The following is a 14,851-nucleotide window of genomic DNA, read 5'->3' as shown; positions in this document are numbered from 1 at the left end:
AATATGGTAAAATTGTTCGATTAATCGCTTGTAGATAAATTCATCCACTAAAGGATCAATCAATCTGTATTGATTTAGATTGACGGATGTGAAAATATTTTATAGATATATTTTTTTCTTATGGACTGCTAGCCAATAGTCAACAGTTGCATTGAACTACAACATTGCTAAACCTTATACATATTTCCTTTAAATAAAAGCATAAGATAACACGTAAATCATAAACTGTATGTCAATTGATATTTTAAGTAGATGATATCACAGACTGTATTTATCGTAATAGTACAGTTGCTCATAAATGAATGGATATGTCATCACAAACAAAAATGCAGTAAAAGGGTGATATTGTGACAGAGGAGCGGGCCTCTAGCCCGGGACCATTTTCACATTACATCAGGCTATAGACCTAGGTATTGTGGCTTTATCACTTATATTTTATCCAATGGTGATTTGGCTGGATTTTAACCCGGGACCTCAGGACCAAAGTCTGGCGCTCTACCACTAGACCAGCTCGCTCCCCAACATATTGGAATGAACTAATGAAGCTATTTTTTAGATAGAGTAAAAAGGAGATATTAATTTATTTTATATTGAAATTCATTATTTTTAACCAGATTTTAAATTTATCTAACTACTTGGCTTACCTGATTTTTATATTTATTTTCAATGAAAATTGTTTGGGGAGCAAGCTGGCTTAAAGGTAGAGCACAGTCTTTGGTCCCTAAGGTCTCAGGTTCACGTCCCACCAAATCTAAAACTGGGACGGGTGGTGTCGTCCTGTAATCCAGCTACTGTTACGAATTGTGTATATTTATAAGCATGCACTGTGGATGCGATACTCCCTGGTGTGGATTAACGTCCGCACCAGTGAGTACTACGAATATCCGAATACAGTACTATCCTGAAAATTAGACCAATTCGTATATACCAAGGCAAAAATGTGGTTCGGATTACACTATAAACTGTAGGTCCATTAGTTGCCATTAGCTGTATGGGCTATTAATTAACAGCTGTGTCTAAGGAATAAGTCGGCCTTAGTTACTAACAAGACTACAAGATCGCGCCACTCATCTCCATTCATACTTGGCTTAAAATAGCTACTTTGTATGGTCGCCATTTCATTGAAAAGTATTAAAAAGTAGGCTATTAATCACCAATGGATTTTAAGTGATAATGCCGCAAACACTAGGTCTAGCCTGAAGTAATTTAAAAAATTATTCTTAGCTAGAGCCTAGCGTTCTAAGAAAAAAAAAACAAGCATAGCTCCCCATGTTGCAAACTGTTCTTTTGTAGATCTGACAACAAACATATGACGCACACAGTTTTGCTTGCAATTCTGCTCTCATATTGTTGTGTAAGTTAAGGGTTTTGTTTGTTACCTGATCAAGGTCCAAATATTCTGTGAATTTAAAGGTTTAATTTGAAACTAATCAAATTTACTTGTATAATAATTAGGTAGACTATTTATTTATATTTTCCGCAAATAACACATCCATAATCTTACTTACCAACTTCAATAAACGCATTGCGAGTCAGGAACGCCAAGAACTTCTCAAAGATATACAAGCAACATTGACAAGCTTTGAATATACATCTTGTCACATCATTCTGGGCATCCTTGGTTTGCGACTCGACAAACTTGAATATGATTCTAGCGAACTGAACCAGTGCGATGAGTAGTGACCCGAGAGCGACTGTGCCGAGATGATATCGGACAAGGTTGTTGAAGCTAGTGGCCAACGGAGCATTTAGGTGGTCTTTGTTCCTGTGACAAAAAAAATCCATTAATTAAAAGAAATAATTTGCAAAGCGAATTTTACAAATGTATCAAACAAATTTAAGAACCATCATCAGATAACGGATTAACCATATCGTTTCTTTTCTTTGACTTTGGTCCTTTATCCATCTTATGAAATTGATATCCATGGTATTTTTAGGCCCTGAGCTGTTGGACAAAATGTAAAATCAAATAAGCTTCACAACTTTTGTGAGAAAGCATACAAAAAATAATATTTTTTCAATGCATATTTCGATCTAAGCAGCATCTACTTGTGTCGCTCAGTTCATGATTCCAACACATAATTTTAACAGCAAAACTTAAAAAGCAGAAACCGAAGTAGAAGGAAAATTTCCAAACCGTATAATGGAATCATCCCTTTAGGCTCCTCCTTAATATTTTTGGAAATTTAGTCCTCTAAAAACAGAATTAGTTAAAACTAGTGTACCAGTGTACCTGTTGCTCGAAATCGATCAATTGTCAAGTACCGGTATTATACAGAAGTTATTTTAAAACTACAGTAATAACAGTCATAATTTTCGATGAGTTTAAAAGATCCGACTAAAAGCTTGTGTAACTAATTAAAATACTCACGCTATTTAATAGCGCTTTGAAATAATAAACACTTCTTGTAAAAATATTTTAGCATTTTTTAGACCCAGATAATTTTTTAGTGTTTTCTACAAATGTTTCCCGACTTAAAACTGTTACCAGTAAACATTTCTTGCATGTATTTATTTGATCTGACATTAGGTAGGTTTACTTTACCACTGTGACAACATGATGTGTAAATTCTTCATGGTTTTTTTTACTTCCAAAATAAGTTGCTTAGCATAAATGGCAAAAATTATTCATCTCTCCAAGTGATTGTGTACCTGGATTCCTTACTGTGAGACCAGGCCTCTCCTCTACTCTTCTGATTCGTATAAGATTTCCTATTAATTGTCTCCTCCTCCTTTTTTCAATATTTCTCCTTTAAACTCAAGAAATGTTCTGTCCTTCCAACAAAACTGATTAACAGTTTAGATTTGTCTAACCTCCTAAACAAACATCAATATATTTACTCCCAAAAGCTGGTGAGTTTCTTTTTATGTACAGCTGTTTTTGTTTTTAAATTTGTTCAATGTAATTCTTATGGGGGAAATGCGACCTTTGAGGGCGTCTCATGCCATTAAGGGTAAGAGTTTTTAAATTCTAAAACCTTAATGCAAAACTACAAATTGAGACGAATTATTTGACACCTCAAACGTTAAAATCGGTCCAGAAATAACTGAGGAGTTTTGTTCACAAAAACAGCTCTCACGTATTAATACTGTATAAGAGATTATTCACATTTTCATTCCCTGTCCTTCAAGTTTAATTTATTAGACTGCCCTCGACTGGTGGGCTTTACTGCGCCCTTTTAGGAATATTCTTCTGTACTGTGGTTGGCTTAATATCTCCACAAAATCTCAATCCTAAATAACACATATTGCTTACTAAATAAGATGCTGTACACAATTTTAGTGGAAAAACTCATTTAGTTCTATCTCCATCTTGCCTGAAATCATCCACAACATTTCGTTTATTCAAGCGACCAATACAAATGGAAGAATGACCATTTTTTCTAACATATAGTTCCCTAAATCATGTCACAGGAATATTTTTTTCACGTATACAGTTATTTTATCTACTGTAGTTCTATCTAACCTTGTGAAGAACCATGTAGCTACGCCTCCAGCAATCACCATCTGTTGGCAAGCAATGCAGAACTGAGTGTACCACAGCATGGCCAGCAGGTTGTACCATCGAGCAGTCTGGAAAACACATGGATTTACTGTAGTAGTAATTTACAGCTGATTCAATCAAAATATGAGCACACAAAACATAATCTCTTGTAGATTTATGATAATTTTTTAATGGTGTTGATAGGTCTGAAGGCGGATGTTCAGGGGGGTATAGAATACCTACCTGTCAAGGGGGCTGAGGGCCCCCCAACATCTTTGCTACCCCACTGCCCTTATGGGTTGCAGACAATTTTAAGGTTACATAGTTTTGTCCTATGTAGCGGGAATTTTATTTGTTAAGTGTTTATTTTGTTTCACAGTTGATTAACCAACTTGGAAAATATATTTTGACTTAAACAACTATAAATATTTTTTAATTATTATTACTCTGTCCCTGGTAAGTAGACCAGAGAAAAATATCTATTCTGTGTTAGCACAATGAAATGTCTCTAACATGATACACTCACCAAAACAAGCTTCAAATTAAACAATAGGACGAGACGCCTCAAAAATTATCATTGTATAGTTGAGATAAAATATGTTGAGCTATTGAAAGCATATTTGGTACAAAAGTTTGAGTTTTATTCCCAAAAAAGGTTTTAGTTTGCATATTAGTTTTATTTGCTTCAGCTGTATTTATCAGTTCCACTCTTGCTGTGGATTTTTGCATGATTATCTCCTGAACGACCTGAACTGAACAATTCTGTATCAATTCAAATATAACTTACTGTCAAGACGATTTTCAGTTACATTTTGTAAATGCTGTGTATTTTTTTACCCCTTTGCTGCTTTTATGGCCATACTGTTCAATCATTTCATATTGGAACAAATGAAGTAGCAAAAAGTATGTGATACTAATTTTGTGGCTGGATAACAACTGTCCTTACCTTCATTGCTGTGTCCTTCTTGTAGTAAAGGTTCGTTTCGCTGTCAGGAACTTTTCTGAGATATCCAGAGCTTTCGATCCACAACTCAAATATCAGCCACACAGCGATCACCACTGCCAAACTGCAGAAGGTCTGAAAGAATAATTATGTTAATAATATTTGTGAAACAATAACTTTCAACATAATGTTAAATGTGCACCTTTCCTTAAAACATAGCTTTTTTGTTACACTTTTTGAATGTTAAAATTTGAGTATGTGTGGGCCGCGGGCATCCCATTGAGGTCTGACGGCTAATGTTTGTAGATTGTAGGATGCCCGCTTCCCAACCAACCCCTAAAAACTAGAGCTAAGTGTGAGCATGCTCGGTCGGAGGAGAGCGATATTTAGTGTGCATGGAGAAATATTCTTCCCAGTTTACGTTGTGCAATCTACGCTAGTTTTTTTTTTTTTTTTTTTTTAAGGGAGAGGAGGGAAAATGCTTTTACGCACACAGGTAGCCAGCCTGTAGTGTGAGACTCCTGAATCTATCGCAGACTACTCACTAAAAAACCCCCTCTACTCTGTTGGACACAGACCTGGAATTGTTTGTCACATTACTTCAAGTCAGGCCAACATGTTACCTAAGCCCTCAGGGCTCTCACCGTTTATGGCATTTGGATACTTTAAGACCTACACCGCATCCCGGTCAAGGTCGAGCTTCTTGGCGCGGAGAATACCCTGGATGTAATGTGACACACAGGTCCAATTGTCCTCACCCTCCGTCATCATCGGTATGACCGTGTTTACCGACAGCAGTCCTACTAACTGTTGAGCCTCCAGGCGGGGCCTTTCCCAACGCTGGCAGTGGAAAAATGTATGTTCCACGTCATCGGGAATGCCTGGGCAGTATATGCAATCGGGTGACACGGCTTTGCCCATCCTGAACAGGTACGACCGGAAAAAGCCGTGACCCGTCAGAAATTGGGTGAGGTAGAAGTCCACCTCTCCGCACCGCCGATTAACCCAAGGTTGGACTTGCTTTATCAGTCGCCTGGTCCAGCGTCCCCGAGTCTCCTGTTCCCAGCTCTCTTGCCACAGCTGGTAGGTGCGGGTGCGTTCCTCTGTTCGTGCCTGGTCCTCCCCACGGCGCTGATAAATTGCTTTTCTCTCCGCCGCCAAAAGTTTGACGGGGATGACTCCAGCAACCACCAGGACGGCGGGTTCGGACACTGTTCGGTAGGCGGATGCAACTCTTAGTGCTGCCTGACGCTGCACTCGGGCAAGCCGCATCCTATATACCTCCTTATTTAGAGCGTCTGCCCACACCTCAGCACCGTACAAGAGTACGGACTGGACAGAAGACATTAACAGCCTTCTACGGCTGGACCGAGGCCCTCCGACATTGGCCATCAACCGGCTAAGAGAGGAGACCACCCTAGCGGCCTTGTCCGCCGTACGGAAAATCTGATCCCGCCAGCTAAGCTTGCTGTCCACCATAATCCCAAGGTACTTGGCAGAACGAACGGTCTGGACTTCAACGGCCCCTACCCTCAACGGCACGATGGTGTCAATCCGTTTTTTTGTTAATATCACGATCTCAGTTTTGCTCAAAGCAAGCGAGAGACCGTGGTCTGTCATCCATGCGTTTATAGTACGCATAACTCGGTTCAGCTTTAGCTGAGCCAGCTCAACGCTACGTGCAGCTATCAAAACTGCAACGTCGTCCGCGTACCCAACCAAAACAGTTTCCTCAGGCATTTCAGACCTCAGGAGGCTGTCATACGCGACATTCCAGAGGTCCGGGCCGAGTATGGAACCTTGGGCAGCACCGGAAGTGACACTCATCGTCCGTGGGCCCTCTGTAGTGTCATACAAGAGGAGGCGGAACCGGAGATAATCCTCTATGATACGCATGAGGTATGCCGGGACGTGAAAGGTGTTCTCCAGAGCATCCAGCATATCGCACCACCTCGCCGAATTAAATGCGTTTCGCACATCGAGAGTGACGAGCAGCACAACCCTTCGAGAGTAGTGGTTAAAATCCTCAGCTCTCATCACGGCTTGCTTCACCTCTTCAACAGCGTCAACCGTAGATCGCCCCATCCTAAATCCATACTGCCGAGGGGACAGGTCCCCCGCAGCGACTACGGCTGAATTCAGTCGGGAACGTATCAACTTCTCGAGGACTTTTCCAGCCGTATCCAACATACACAGAGGTCTGTAAGAGGATGGCAGGTCTGGATCTCCCTTCCCCTTCCCAACAAGCACAAGCCTAGCTGTTTTCCAGCACGAAGGGAAAACTCCTTCGACTAGGCAGGCATTGTACATGCGTAAAAGGATCAAGGGGTTAATAGTCAAAACCTTTTTGAGAACTTCGCCGGGTACCCCATCGGGTCCAGGAGCCTTATTGTTCTTCAGGGATAGGACGGCCGCCTCCACCTCTCCAAGACTGAAAAGTGGTACGTCATCCACCCTTCCGAAATCCCGCAGTGGGCGCAACGTGTGAGCCGGGAAAAGGGACTCGACTATCCTCTCCATAGTGGCCCCATCCATGACGGAAGGTGGAGAGCGGGTGCCAAGTTTCTTGGTTACCAGTTTGTAACCCAAGCCCCACGGATTGGAATCGATATCGTCCCTTAATGTCTCCCAGCAACTACGTTTACTCCGGTTGATGGCTCGACGAAGAGACCTCCTAGCCACTCTGTAAGCATCCGACTTACGACGTCTGTCTACAGGTTCTCTGGCCCTGGTAGCAAGTCTTCTGGCTCTCAAAGCTGACCGACGCAATTCCGCAATCTCGGCAGTCCACCAGTACACAGGTCGCTTATTGCACCGGGATCTTCCGCGAGGCATAGACTCATCGCAAGCGGAGACGATTAGTCCCATCATGGATGTAACTAACACCTCTGCATGAGCCACACTAGTTGCGGGGGGAACCACCGGTGTTCCTCGTAAGATGGCTTCATTGAATTTTGCCACGTCCAATTTTTTAATATTCCATCGAACGGGCACTTGACGAAACGCGGCTACTTGTCTCTGATGACCATCCAGGACATCAAAAATAATGTACTGGTGGTCACTGCCCGTGTAATCCTCCAGAACTCTCCAGGCTCTGATCCTTGGCAAAAGGGACTCAGATGCAAGGGTTATGTCTGGGATCGTTCCCCGCATCCCAGGGCGCCGGAAAGTTGGCGTGTTTCCCTCGTTGACGACAACGAGTCCGGCTCTGGCAGCAAAGTCCAGAATGTACTTGCCCCGGGAATTGGTGAGGGTCATTCCCCACTCGACAGCCCTAGCATTAAAATCCCCACCCACGACGACGTGTCCTGTGGTATTGCGCACGCTCTCTTCCAGGCGGTCTATCTTCTCACGAAATTCACGGATGGCCTCGTTGGGAGTGAGGTAGACACTAAAGTAAGTGACATCCCGGCACCGAACCCAAACGAAACCTCGGCCCTTCGCGTGACCCCGTACTTGTACTTTCGCTGCATTACGCGCCCAGAATGCAGCAGTACCAAGACTATCAGGGAACCAAAAAGATGGGTCCCTATCACGGTACTGGTACTGTTCGCTGACTAAGAGCGCGTCGACATCGTGTTCTAGGGCAAGCTGACATAGAAGTGCGTCAGCCGACCTGGATCGCTCAAGATTGCACTGAAGGATTCTTATCTTCGTGAAAGGACTTTCGCTTGCTGTAGTGCAGATTTGAATACACTACACTGTCCAGACCCAGCTATATGCTTCAAGTGTTTGTCAGCGAGCCCATTTTCTTTGCAAAGGAAACAGGACTCGACTTGGCAGTCCTTACGGACGTGACCGACCTCCCCGCACCGAAGGCAGTTCTTGCTTCGGTCGGGTCCCTTGCAGTTTCGGGAGGAATGGCCGAAACAGAGGCATTTAAAACACCTCTTCACTTCCACTCTCCGTCTGAGCCTGCAGTTGACCCAGCCGACTCTCAGATGCTGGAGTCCCAGCACTTTCGTGGCATGTGCAATCTACGCTAGTGGTATCTGCTGACTGTGAGCCATATCCTTATTTTTATGTGAGCGTGTGTTTTTCTTGTACAATAGTAGTTATTTTAAGTAGCTTTGGCATATAATAACAAAATATGGCACGTTTTAGAGTGATTTGTATAGGTGATTAGTGAGTGCATTCGTGAACAACTTCTCCAGTAGTCATGGAACATTAGAGTGTCAAGGGTGACCGGCTTCTCAAACATTGATGATGTCACTTCCTGCTGAGTTTATGTTTATATTTTTTTACTGAATATGTATTCTTTATTGAAAATAAATAAAAATTTCATACACAAAATTTTAGATCCACCAAAAAAGTTTATATTTTATTAGCAGTCAAATTGTTAAAAGCCTATCAAGCACAGCTGAGTCAATTTTGAAACCATCACAATACTACTGACTTTTGCAGGATCGAGCCAGCAGCCTCTGATTTGGTAAAAATGGCCAATGAAAGTATAGGTACAGAATTTGTCACACTCGCTATCAACTTTCCTCAGCCGTAGAATAAACAGTGGTGTGTATTTAGTAGAGTTTATTTAAGTAATATAAAAGTTATAAAGTTAAAGTTGTAAGTGTATGACAACATTCATAGTATGAAAAGTTTCCAATGTTGGATACGCACCATGATAGGTGTGGTGAGGACCACTGGCATTGCACTGACTGCTTTACCGGCTTCATGGAACAGCTGTACAACCAGCTGTATGCGCTTCCTCATCACCCACACTAGGAGCAGAATGATCACCTGTAGAACAAATAAGTTTTGTCATTGACATTTGGATACTGAAGTAGACATCCTTGCATGGATCAGCTGTTATGTTTCTCAGCTTACTGTAAGAATTGAAAAACTAAATTCATGAGAGGCTTACTTCTGAGAGTAACATTAAAATAAATAGATTCTTTAATAGACATGTTTACAAGTTGAAAGTTAATATTTTTGTATTATTTTATTCTGTTATTCTGAGTAAAAGATAGATTCAATACTTACCGATATTATTGTAGAGATGATTGCATAGTAAAAGTAGCTGCTCTCTTTTCTTTGCTCAACTTCAGATCCATAAATTGAATTGTGCTTCTGTCTCCACATAACCCTGAAAAATGTATCATTTTAAATTGAATCGCTGCCTAAAAAATTCATATTCCTTAATTGTGCAATAATAAAGCTTTCAAACAGCAAAGAAAACTGTGAGAGTTCACTTTTGGGCCTTTGGGAGTAACTCTAGATAATGCTGGCTTCAAAAAAATACTCAGCTTGCTTAAAGTGTTGCTCTAAATGTGTTTAAAATTCAAAAATCTAAATGTTTGAAAATTAATTAAATTGTGAAGAATAAGGAACACAGAAAAGTAAAATACAGAGGAAACTTGAACGTGGGATGACTGTGTGCTTTTAGCTCTAATATGCTGAGTCAGAAATATACTTGTAATAAGCAAGGAAGAGCCCATAAGTAGTGAGCACTGTGCGGAAATTCGTATCCCATAGGGCCAGGGTCTTCCTCCACTGTGAGCATTGTAGTACGTGATGGCGAGGGGGTGGTGTTGCCCTAGACACCAGCGACTAGTGCTACAGACCACTTAAGTGTACCATTGAATGTTTTCTCCTTACTTCAATTATCAATTATAGTTTGAGATGGGGACGCCACCTAGGTGCATATTATAACCCAAAGATGAGTGTACAGTAGAATGGTGTGAGATTTGTTACTGACTATGATCAACTGTTTCATTACCAAGGATAATTTATTTAAAGTCCAATGATCAGGAACAGCTGTGTCCAGTTTCGAATCATCAAAAAGCTTTTGACTTTTCTCAGGATTGATCTGGCAACCTTTTGATTCTTAGGCGAGCACTATAACCATGCATCTATTCAGCCTATGGTAGGAATTTTTTGATGCACAATTGTTACCGTATTCATCTTACCATAAATAAATGGTTCCAGCAATACTAGTGACAACCGCAGCAGCAAGAACGAACCAGACGACAAAGCCAGCGACGTAACGGAACAAGAAGAGAAGAATGAAAGACATCACTGAAACAAATATCAATTCATACAATAAAAAAAGTCATCAGAGCAAATCAATAAATAATTACATGTTAAGAATTTCTAGGTAGTTTAAAGACTGAGAAAGTACCAAGTTATATACTACAGAGGCTTTTAGTTGTTAACATCATCTATCACTTTGTGCTCCATAAGTCTTGCAAGTTTTTTCTTTGTAAAGCTCGATTGCAAAGGGCAAGGTTACCCAAGTAGCAGAAAAACGAGAAAAAAATTGTTTTGCTATCAATTTTAAACTTATATTAAACTGTTATTAATATGAGTATAGTTGACAACAGGCACATTTTAAAATATTTCAAAAATTGTTTTACATCTATATTGCAACAACTTTAAAACAATTTTAAAATTGACTTTACAATAGGCTAATTTAAAAATTGTTTTCACATAGGACCAACCATCCCATGGGGATATCCTACATAAACACAAAATAATAAAGATTTTGTATGAAATTGATATTTATCAGTTGAGTATTTTGATGAAATAGTTCTTTAAAGCAAATTTTGATAAAAAAAACTAGAAAAATAATATCTTCACCCGTCGGGTCTTGAACCTGAGACCTCCAGTTAATGAACTGCTCACCTAACCTCTGAGCTATCTGTGATTGTTGATATTAGATGTTTTCAATCGGTCAAAGAGGAGCCGACAGTTGCAATGGTTGCAATACTTGAAATATTTTGGATACCAACTATGATTAGGTATGTTTAGGCATCAAGTTGTTGAATTGTTTTTCTTTAACTACCTACTCCAAAATAAAGCTCGCATTCTAAGCTACAGGCTGGGAACGATTTTAACGTCCCGCATTAATGGCTGAACTCACACTGACTGTTCAAAGTTAAATCATGGGAACGGCCGATTACGACCGCGCAGCACCTGGCGCACAGCCGGCACCGGCCGATTTCGAACGTTCAGCAGAAAACGTGTTAAAAAGATTTTAATGCCCAGGAACTGTGTACCAAGTTTTGAAGCTCTATCTTTATTAGTTTTTTGAAAGATTTAACCGTACCGGGACTTTTTTCCACCCTGAATATACACTGAAGGTATATTCCCTGTGACTTCATCTGGTAGAAAAATTTAAATTAACACGTTTAATAGCTATAATAATGGTGTGTTGTTTTTCCACATTAGTAGTCTAACAGTTGAAGTACTTCCTCCCTTACACCCTTAGACAAAACAAGTTATGCGTTGCTTTGTGTGGGGAGAGTTAAAAATGCATTTACGCACACTGAGATGTTCAATCTCATTAATGCTGGGACTCCCGCGGGCTCATTGTCCCCAGACCACCGGCTGAAAAACTACTTGATTTCCTAAGAACACTACCCTGCAACTGTTTAGCTAGCACATTACTTCTGGCTAGGCCTTTTTTTAGGAGTTATGAGTAGAAAAATAATTTAAACATGAATAGAGCTCACCAAATGCTATTAGACACAAGTAAAGAATTTCTTTCCAGCATAGGTGCAGATCTTCAGATACTTCCTGAAAAAGTAAATACGATTTGAATTTTTAGTTGTTAAACGACCTTAACAGCCAGCATTTCAGCTAGAATTCTCGGTGTAGTCTTGAAACACAATCTTAAAATATATGTAATACTGTACTCAAACAGCCAAATATAATGTAATATGTGGGGCTTTATGTACATCTTAATTAAGATGCACCTATAGTTACAGGAATACTACTCTATAGTAGTTACATTTGGTAGAAACTATAAAAATCATTATATAGTGATTAATTAATTAATGGCTGAATGTATGGTGTTAGTACGAACGGTAAAAACTAGAGATTACTGTAAATTTATACTGTAGGTACACCAAAACAAAATAAAATATACTGTATTGAAATATAAGTTAGTTTAAAGTCTTAAAAAGATTATAAGTAAATTATACTAATTACAAGATTAGTCTCATCTAAACCCCAAAATCTTTTTGTAAAATTATTTATTTCCTCACCTGGAAGAAATCAGTGACTCCACTTTTGGAGAAAAATTGTTTTATGCCCGTGTCATTCTTGTTAGGGATGCAGCGGTTGAAGACTTTTACACTGAAAAATATCATTCAAATTCAGCTAGCTTGAAATATATTTCTTCAAATAGACCTCCTAGAGATAGATTCTTTCTATAAGACGCTTTTATACTGTGAAGGGCAGTCTCATTCTAGTGGCGATGTCAAGCGGTCATATAATGACATTGCGTTAGCAATGTTACATTGTCTTTAGATCATAGAAACAGTAGTAGTGTACAGTAGCATACAGATGCTGTGGTTTAAAAAAATTACAGTTAAAATAAAATGGAAAAAATGCATTAAATAAAGATTACTTACTATCCAGGTTCCACTTGGCAGTTTTCCACACACTTCCTGACGGTGTGTTTTGGATCAACCAACGCTTTCACAGGTCCACTTATCTGAACAAACCTGAAACGATTAACAAACTTTAATAGAGCACAGTTGTTTAGTATTAACTTATCTGCTAACCAGTTTCTTTTCATTTTATTTGACAATCAACAATTGATCTATCATTTAAATTGATCAATATCTAAGAACCTAATCATCTGATAAATACTTACGCAAGAAGAAAAGTACTGTTGTACAGATCAGGTTTCATCATGCCAAAATCTTCTAAAGTTTGAAAATGTTCATTTTATATTAAAAATTCAAAAACTATTAATACCTATAATACAAGTATTATACTGTGACAATTCCCAGCCATAAAAAAGTCTTAAAAACTTTAGCGCTGCCAATTCGGATAACAGCCTTTAATTTAATTCAGGTCTTAATAAAGATCAAGGTTTAATAAAAACTAACATATAGTTGGAAAATAAGGCGATCATCAATTCTAATCACTCCTGTAACCAATTCACTTTTTCCAACTATCATTGATTTTTCATTATTCTCCATTGACAGATTAATAATGCAATTTCTGAATCAATTTCCCATTGTAATAAAACATGTTACTGGCTTTAGTTTGTCACAAATTAAAATCAAGTTTAACTTACTAAAAATATCTTTCAAGACATTCATATTACCAAAGTAGATTAAACACATCCGTTAGTAGATTTTTTTATCTGGAGCTGAAGACAATTTTATTGTTAGTTCCGCCCGGTGTTGTTTGTTAATGTTTTGTTTACAATTTATTTTTTGTTACCTATTTCAGTTATTTAAAACCTTATTTAGCCAAATTAAGCGATCTAATCAAACAATAGCTCATCCTCTAGTTATATAACTAAACAGTAAACCACAAATCATGAAACTAACCCTGAAATAATAGAAACAAAATTTCATCAACACTAGTGCCCAGTGTCGCCAACATGAGCCAGACATAAAAAAACAAGCTTCAGGTTTTACAAAGGGTGAAGTCTACTTTTGTTGGTTATCTATGATATTACTATCAGTGGTTTAAATTCATAGACTAGCCACTTACTTTTTATCCGTCATATCTTTCCCAAAGCACTGCAAGGCAGGGTCGGATAGGGGAGGGTTTTGTCTTCCGCAGATGTTCCCGCAGTTGTCGTAGCCATTGATTATCCTGTATACTTCACCATTAGCGACACAATAACCTACAAGAGCAAACTGAAACAAACAATTTGAATTAAGTGTTTAAGGATATAAAAACTATTTTAGGAGCCAAAAGTTTCAAAATACAGTAGACTTTCCCTTATCCGGGACTCCTCAGGACCGAGGCCAGTCCGGATATCGGTTTTCAGGTTAAGCCGATGTCCCCAAATCCCGTTGAAACGGACTGTTTACTGTGATATTCAACTTAAATTTAGGAGAGCATTGTATTTAGACATGTGATCACTGGTCTTAAATCTTTCACACAAGAACAGTTGTTTCAGTATCGCTCACGTCCTGCCGATCTAGTCCGGTTGGTTAAACCAATGTGCTGATAAAAATTGTCCGGATAAGAGGGAGTCTACTGTAAAACTATCACAACAAACTATGACAGGAAAAATTCTAAACTTGAATCTTCTAAGGCAGTGTTTCCCAACCAGTGTGCCGTGGCACACTGGTGTGCCGGGAGGCCTCTGTAGGTGTGCCGCGAAATTTTAAGTAGTTAAAATATTTTTGATCAAGAAAGAAACTTTTAATGAGCAAACGTCGAGCACAAATTTCCCACTAGAACTGAAACCAGGGTTTATTAAATATTTCTCACTCATTATTGGTAAATTCATACAACATTTTAATCAAGCTCAATGTTTTATTATTATTTAAAACTTTCCACTTAATAAACACTAAATAATGTACACATGTTAGATAACAAATGTGAGTTTTATATTTTTTAACTTATATATATATATACTGGTAAAAAATAGGTTTTACGGAGTAAGATCTAATCGGAAAAAAGAGTTTTTTATGCACTTACTAAATGTAATTTTAACCAACGATATTTTG

The 14,851-nt window shown here is 39.0% G+C and overlaps 1 protein-coding gene across 1 annotated transcript in view; it reads right to left on the bottom strand.

Annotated features, from left to right (window-relative positions):
• LOC128990129 (choline transporter-like protein 1) overlaps nt 1–14,851 on the bottom strand; it is a 51,764-nt gene that overhangs the window by 6,498 nt on the left and 30,415 nt on the right. Inside the window, exons 4-13 of the mRNA XM_054412389.1 lie at nt 13,881–14,029; nt 12,782–12,874; nt 12,413–12,503; nt 11,879–11,942; nt 10,334–10,442; nt 9,408–9,510; nt 9,045–9,164; nt 4,431–4,562; nt 3,467–3,573; nt 1,509–1,765 (exon numbers count right to left, since the gene is read on the bottom strand). Coding sequence (XP_054268364.1) covers nt 1,509–1,765; nt 3,467–3,573; nt 4,431–4,562; nt 9,045–9,164; nt 9,408–9,510; nt 10,334–10,442; nt 11,879–11,942; nt 12,413–12,503; nt 12,782–12,874; nt 13,881–14,029 — 1,225 coding nt within the window. The remainder of the gene's footprint in view (nt 1–1,508; nt 1,766–3,466; nt 3,574–4,430; nt 4,563–9,044; nt 9,165–9,407; nt 9,511–10,333; nt 10,443–11,878; nt 11,943–12,412; nt 12,504–12,781; nt 12,875–13,880; nt 14,030–14,851) is intronic.

The sequence above is a fragment of the Macrosteles quadrilineatus genome, unplaced genomic scaffold (assembly GCF_028750875.1).
Source record: "Macrosteles quadrilineatus isolate MER2022 unplaced genomic scaffold, UCM_ALF_1.0 Scaffold_3__2_contigs__length_128488019, whole genome shotgun sequence".
In the NCBI taxonomy this organism is placed as follows: Eukaryota; Metazoa; Arthropoda; class Insecta; order Hemiptera; family Cicadellidae; genus Macrosteles; species Macrosteles quadrilineatus.
This window is presented reverse-complemented; position numbering and strand designations above follow the sequence as displayed.